At 43.6% G+C, this 7569-nt stretch overlaps 1 protein-coding gene across 2 annotated transcripts in view; it reads left to right on the top strand.

Annotated features, from left to right (window-relative positions):
- The window catches only part of SGK2 (SGK2, serine/threonine kinase 2), a 33586-nt gene that overhangs the window by 13951 nt on the left and 12066 nt on the right, over positions 1–7569 (top strand). For both annotated transcript variants that reach the window (XM_018562616.1, XM_018562617.1), the window contains 3 exons: positions 2837–2920; positions 3516–3647; positions 6907–7019. In XM_018562616.1, coding sequence (XP_018418118.1) covers positions 2837–2920; positions 3516–3647; positions 6907–7019 — 329 coding nt within the window. The remainder of the gene's footprint in view (positions 1–2836; positions 2921–3515; positions 3648–6906; positions 7020–7569) is intronic.

Genomic DNA, 7569 nt, shown 5'->3' with positions numbered 1-7569 from the left:
ACCAGACCCTTGATCCAAGCACAGGCCTGCCAGGGCAGGAAAGGGGGCGGCGCGCCCCCCCCCCCCCCCCCCGCCTCCTGGGAAGGTCTGGCTGGCATCCCGCTCAGTTCTTGGCAACCAGTGATGTCACTAGTTGCCAGGAGCTGAGTGGGATGCTCTGCCCGGTGTCCCTCCCAGCTCCTGGCAACAAGTGACATCACTGGTTCCTAGGAGCTGTGTGGGCCGATAATCAGAGCCGAAGCCAGAGCCCACCAAACCCCCCTACACCCCCTAGTGCTGCCTCAGGCAGCCAAAGGGCTGGGGACACCCTTGCTCAGCAGATTCACCTATGATCCAGTAACCTCAATAACAAGGTTTATATCTAGTTTTAATATGTGAAGATTTAAAAATATTCAATCCTTTACTGAATAAGAAATAGGGCAATGCATGAAGCAACCCATAACAAGCCAAGCGCCCAAATGTATTTTTTTACCTGTAGGATGCCTTGTATGTCCACCAATGTAAAAGCCATCACTGGTCTGACTGCATTGCTGAAATGTGGCTTTTAATTGGCTGCTATAATTTACTTTAAATGATTGCTCTTTGCCCTGTGTGATGACATAAGGGCCAACATGTAAAACAACTGTTAATCCTTCTTCTGTCCGCCTTTTGTATTCAGCGGATTGCATCTAGCACGGTGCTGGGGGTTAACGAAGTCTGAATTATGGTGCACCGCTGTGAGAATTCCAACCGGTGCTGCCAAGGACTCAAAGTTTGCCGCTAATCTTATAATCTAGAGCTGACTTGGCAGGACATTCCTAGGGGATGAGGGGGCTCCTTTATCACTCTGTATGAGCAGAACTTTTTTTCAGTTATACGCTTCAAATGCTCCTAAATATCTGCGTTTTGCATATTTTACAATCTGTAAGAAATAACAATTACTGTTTTTTAGACACATAGGCTTTGATTAATCAAGCTGCAGTAACACTTAAAGGGTTATTAAACCCTCCTGTGTTTTTGTATATATCTACTACTAGCAAGCAGTAGATATATGCGAAAAGTGTAAAAAAAAATGCTTGAAAAGCGGTTTAAACTTACCTGTGTCTTCCCCCGCGCTTTCCCGTCCGAAAATTTGAAAATTCTCAGGCGGCCGCAAAACATCTTGGGGCGGACGCATGCGCAGTTCACATTTTCGGCCGGGAGATGAAGAGAGACACAAGGTAAGTATATGGACGCGTGCACCCGCATGCAGACACCGTGGGACAGGAATGCAATCAAGCTTACTTGAAAAAATCCCTTTTATGTAGTGAGTGCTGCCTTCTGTCTGCCCAACAACGTCCTGGATTCCCAGTGTGCTTTGCATCTCTTTCCCTGCTACTAGATGTAATGCAATCTCCATTTCTTAAGACTACATATCCCATAATACATTGCATTCAGGAAGCAGTGATAATGTTACAGTGTTCAGACGTTGAGTTGTAGTTCAGACTGGGGGCTTAGTTAGAGCGGTGACACGAGGAAGCACATTCACAGGGCTGAGTAAAGCTGTGTCAGTGCATATTATGGACATCATTACCAAGTCAATTTACAAACTTCTAGATGGATATTAGGAGTGGGATAGAACTTATGGAAATTCAATATATGTTTTGCTTTGCATCTTTTCCCTGCTGTTTGATGTGATACAATCTCCATTTCTCAAGACTACATAGCCATCATGCATTACTTCCAGCAAGCAATGATAATGTTACATTGATTGTATATGCTGGAACTTTACAACTCCTTTAAGGTAAACTTTGCAACAATAATTCATAGTATTAGTTCACCGAAAATGCATCATACTTTCCCTTTAAGATATCATTGCATTTTGATACCCCTCACCTGATGCTTTTATGCCACGACTCACTACAATATATATACACAATGTAAACTTCCTCTGTGAATAGTTACAGCTGTATAGCTACTGGCTTAGAGTTGTTATCAAGCAGGCACCTATAAATATCTATGAATATGAATGACTATGAGCAGAGGGTGCTTCTGAGGATTTTCTAGGCACTGGGAAAGCTTCCTGCATCTGAGTCTCCATTTGCTTGAAACAATCATATGCCGTTTTTAGCTTTTGCAATGGTGTGTAATACACAAGGAAACTTGAGTGACAATAACTATGTACTATTAGTCCACTGACAGTAATGTTTTCATTATAAGTGGAGCCCGGGGGACTGAAGCTGGCCGCAGACTGTTAGAATTTCAGCTGATCTGATGTTTGTCGAAGTTGCTGGGCAGAAAATTGTTGAACAGTAACTGTGGCGGTTCTCAGAATACAAAAGCCTGGCTGGGAAGTTTCCCCCATCCGTGCTGTTTTGGGGGGAAATCAAGTGTTTTTTCTCATTCACCCCCACATAGCGGTTCATTTATAAACATTTGCCTGGATGGTGCTGCCAAGTAAACTTTTGGCCTGGCATATAGCCAGTTGGATGCCGTTCGCACAGCACTAGCACCCCTAGATTGTGCTGATGAGTATAGGAATTTCCTAGAGGTTCCCCATAGTATATGGCCACCTAAGTCAGCCTCTGCCTTCATATATGTGATTGCTACTCAGTCAGTGAGATCTCCATGCTGTTCAAACGCCATTACTGCTGCTAGATGGAACCGTGGAGCACAGGACTTTCTATGCTCCTTGGCTCCATCTAGTGGCAGTAATGCTGAGTGAACCCTCTATAAATCAGACCCCGTAAATTCTAATTCAAGCTGTAGCGTTAAGGAGCAGTTGTTCATTGTTGCCAGACACGTCTATTTAACAGCATGCCTGTATAAACGTAGAAGTATACATCTTACAAACTCTAATGAATTTTCTTTCCTATAGGTCATCCTGGCAAAGCGCAAAAGTGATAGTAAGTTCTACGCAGTGAAGGTTCTGCAGAAGAAGACCATTCTGAAGAAGAAAGAGGTGAGATTGATTACCTACAGGGCACGTTGCTATGACTTGCCCTATAGGCAGCTATGTGCGGTTTATCTTGTAAGGACAGTATTTATTTATTATTATTATTATTATACAGGATTTATATAGCGCCAACAGTTTGCGCAGCGCTTTACAATATAAGGAAGACATTACAATCACAATACAATTCAAGATGGTAAGGAGGGCCCTGCCCCTGAGGGCTTACAATCTAAAAGGGAGGGGGAAGTGATACATAAGGAGGGAGCTGTGTGGGAATGAATTATTTGAGAATGTGAAGGTTCAGTGGTTAGGTTGAGGTGGGATAGGCTTCCCTGAAGAGATGAGTCTTTAGGGAACGCCTAAAGGCAGTCAAGGTGGGAGATAGACGGACAGGTTGGGGTAAATAGTTCCAGAGGATGGGAGAGACTCTAGAGAAGTCCTGGAGGCGAGTATGGGAGGAGTGGACAAGGGAGCTGGAAAGCAGGAGGTCAATGGATGAGCAGAGGGGACGGTTAGGGTAATACTTTGAGACAAGGTCTGAGATATATGCGGGGGCAGAGTTGTGGATGTGTTATTTATAACAGTATGCTGGTTTTATTCCCAGCAATCTCACATTATGGCTGAAAGGAACGTCCTGCTTAAGAACTTGAAACATCCCTTCCTCGTGGGCCTGCACTATTCCTTCCAAACTGCAGAAAAACTCTACTTTGTCCTGGACTACGTCAATGGAGGAGAGGTGAGGCCGCAATAACTTCATACCTTATTCCTACATAGCTGGCAAATGGCCGTTATATGAAAGGACAGGTCCTCTTGGAACGTGCATAAACTCATAGCTTGGCATGTGTGTTATGGTGTGTTGCAGTGAGAGTGCGTTGGCCACAATTGTAGTCGTTGGGGTGCAGTTTATAGTGAATAGCACCACAATGTGCATTAACTGAGTTCCATTGTGGTTTATGGGTCTGATTTATAAAGGGTTCACCCAGCATTACTGCCACTAGATGGAGCCAAGATGCACAGAAAATCCTATGCTCCTCGGCTCCATCTAGTGGCAGGAATGGCTTTTGAACAGCATTCGGCCAGCTATATGCTGGGCAAATCCTTAATAAATCAGCCCCAAAGTGTCAGTCAATGGAAAACTGATATTTTATTGTTTGACAGATGCCAGGGAGTTAAACCACCTAAAAAATTCTCCTAGAGTGACAACACTCACTCACCATATTGTATCTATGGAAGAGCAACTTTGCCACCCTCAGCTGTTCTGATTTCAACTGCAAACATACACAGCACAGAGCCATACCACAGCTGAGAGGGATCCCCACAATATTGTCTGGATCCATCTTGGCCGCTGCTCTTAATCTTCGTTATATAGGGAGGTGTTCTATAGTTCACCCGGGAAAGCTAATACCATTGTTTGAGATATCAGTTCAGTGCTCAGAAAGTTACAAGGACACTGGAAGTCTGGCAGGATCAATAGGAATTTATCTGTACCTTGCTGAAAATGTACTTAGCCTGGAAAAAAAGAAAACAAATGCAGCCAGCACATCTAAGTAAGCTGTACTATAATACGTTCTCGAGTTTAGATATCGTCACTTCCTACAACAAGGCAAGAAAAGGTCTATTGTATGTAAACATACAATAGCCCTATACAGACAGAGATTCCTCCATACAGTATATAATTATTTAGAACACAGAGAAAATCGTCTGTAGCTCTCACAATGTGATATTCATGAGGAATGCTTCAGCCTAGGTAAGCAGATCTAGGAGGCCAGAAACAGGTCACATACAATGAACGCTTTTCTTCTGTGCTAGAATTTAGTTGATGTGCTTGCTACATATTCCCAATCAGTGAAGAGCCCCAATCAATAAAGACCCCAATCAGTGAAGACCATCTGACACCATGGTGTTCTCTCCCTGGAACCCAAGTCGACAATGCTAGTATTCAGTTGATGTGCGTGTTACTTATTCCCAATCAGTGAAGACCCCCAATTAATAAAGAGCTCCTGACACAACGGTGTTCTCCCCCTGGAACCTGAGTCGTCTGTCCTAGAATTCAGTTGATGTGTATATTACATATTCCCAATCAATAAAGAGCCCCTGACAAAATGGTATTCTCCACCTGCAACCGGAGTCTTCTGTGCTAGAATTCAGATGATGTGCATTTTACTTATTCCCAATTGGTGAAGACCCTCAATCAATAAAGCCCCCAATCAGTGACCATCCCCAGTCAGTAAAGACCTCCTGACACAATGGTGTTCTCTCCGTGGAACCCAAGCCCTCTGTGCTAGAATTCAAATGATGTGCATTTTACTTATTCCCAATTGGTGAAGACCCTCAATCAATAAAGCCCCCAATCAGTGACCATCCCCAGTCAGTACAGACACCCTAACACCATGGTGCTCTATCCCTGGAACCCGAGTCTTCTGTGCTAGAATTCTGTTGATGTGCATTTTACATATTACCAATCCCTATCAGGGAAGACCCCAATAGTTAAAGACCCCTGATCAGTGAAGACCTCCTGACAAGGTGTTCTCTGCCTGGAACTGGAGTCTTCTGTGCTAGAATTTAGTTGACCTGCATGTTACATATTCTCGATCAGTAAAAACTCCCAATCAATAAAGCCCCAATCAGTAAAGACCCCTAGTCAATAAATCAATATCAGTGAGGAACTCCTGACACCACGGTGTTCTCTCCCTGGAACCTGAGTGTTCCATGCAAGAATTCAGTTGATGTGCATGCTACATAATCCTAAACAATAAAGACCCCCTGGAACCATGGTGTTCTCTCCCTGGAACCCGAGTCTTCTGTGCAAGAATTTAGTTGCTGTGCATGTTATATATTCCCAATTAATAAAGACCCCAAGTCAGCGAAGACCCCCAATTAATAAAGACCCCAAGTCAGTGACGACCTCCTGACACCATGGTGTTCTCTCCCTGCAACCCAAGTCATCTGTTCTAGAATTTAGATAATGTGCATGTTACATATTCCCAATCAATGAAGATCCCCAATCAATAAAGCCCCCAATCAGTGAAGCCCCCAAATCAATAAAGACCCCCAATCAATGAAGACCCCCTAACACAATGGTGTTCTCTCTGTGGAACCCAAGTCTTCTATGCAAGAAGTTAGTTGCTGTGCATGTTACATATTCCCGATCAGTAAAGACCCCCAAATAATAAAGACCCCAAGTCAGTGAAGACCCCCAATCAATAAAACCCCTCTGACAGCATGATGTTCTTTCCCTGCAACCTGAGTCATCTGTGCTAGAATTCAGATGAAGTGCATGCTACATATTTCCAATCAGTAAAGATCCCCAATTATTAAAGCCCCCAATCAGTGAAGACTCCTGACCCCATGATGGAACCTAAGTCTCCTGTGCTAGAATTCAGATGAAGTGCATGTTACATATTCCCAGCCAGTGGAGACCCCCAATCAATAATAACCCCCGATCAGTGAAGGCCCCAATTAATAAAGATCCCCGATCAGTGAGGACCCCAATTAATAAGGACCCCTGATCAGTGAATGCCCCCAGTCAGTAAAGACCTCCAGACACCATGTTCTCTCCCCCTGGGACCTGAGTCTTCTGTGCAAAGAACATTCTGTCTGGTGAGCCCAGTGCTGTGTCATCAGCCTCGTCCCCTCATGTACACTGTACAGTCATTTGACTGTTTATAAACAAGGTGGATGCTGACTAAGATAGCGATGATTAATCTGCACGTTCAGCAATTTGTGGAAGTCTGATAAATGTTATGGGAATTTAATCCCGCTCATGGTGTAGAAGTGTGATCGCTCTGCGGCAGAGATAGATTGTATAGGGGTTGGCAGGTGGACAAAGCATATTTATCATGGCTGTCATATAAGCAGAACCACCTTAAAGTGTAGATCCACAATAAGTGCACCGCACCGGCGTGACTGTGTCCTTAAAGGGTGCCGTGACTGAGAAAAGGTGAAGTACTTGTGTATACCGGCACACATTGTCTTGGTGTTTATTCTCTTTATAGCTTTTCTTCCACTTACAAAGAGAGCGCTCCTTCCTGGAACCCCGGGCCCGCTTTTATTCTGCGGAGGTGGCTAGTGCTATTGGCTACTTGCACTCTCAAAATATCATTTACAGGTAGGAGCTATTGTGCATTGTTTATGTGACCACAAGTATTTACAGTATAATAAAGTTACAGAAGAGAAGCCAAAACCTTTCTCTTTAGTCTTGGATAGAGTAAGGGACGGTTATTATAACTCCTGTCAGCTTTTTTTTTTTTTGCCATCTGTGTCCCATCGGGGTACGGAAGTACGGAAGAGCCCTGGGGCCATGCTAAAAAAAATATGAAATATAATTCTGTGTTTAAATGTCAGAATTCTGAGTTTCAAACTCAGAATTTTTAAAACAGAATTCTGAGATTAAAAGTCAGAATTCTGACATTTAAACACAGAATTATGTTTCAGATTTCTTTTAGCATGGCCCCAGGGCTCTTTCATAGTGACCAGACCTAGTGTCCCCAATGGAAGATTTCCCATCTGTTCTTGTTTGGGTGACAACCCAAAATTTGTGATTTGCTTTTACTTTCGCTGATAATATTCACCAGGACAAATAGGGAGAGTGAATCTCCCTACCGGGGACACAAACAGCAATAAAAAACGGACAGTACATACATATATTATATATACTG

Source organism: Nanorana parkeri, unplaced genomic scaffold (genome assembly GCF_000935625.1).
Source record: "Nanorana parkeri isolate BGI_ZX_2015 unplaced genomic scaffold, ASM93562v1 scaffold587, whole genome shotgun sequence".
Taxonomy (NCBI): domain Eukaryota; kingdom Metazoa; phylum Chordata; class Amphibia; order Anura; family Dicroglossidae; genus Nanorana; species Nanorana parkeri.
Note: the sequence above shows the minus strand (reverse complement) of the source record. Positions and strands in the feature narration are given on the sequence as shown.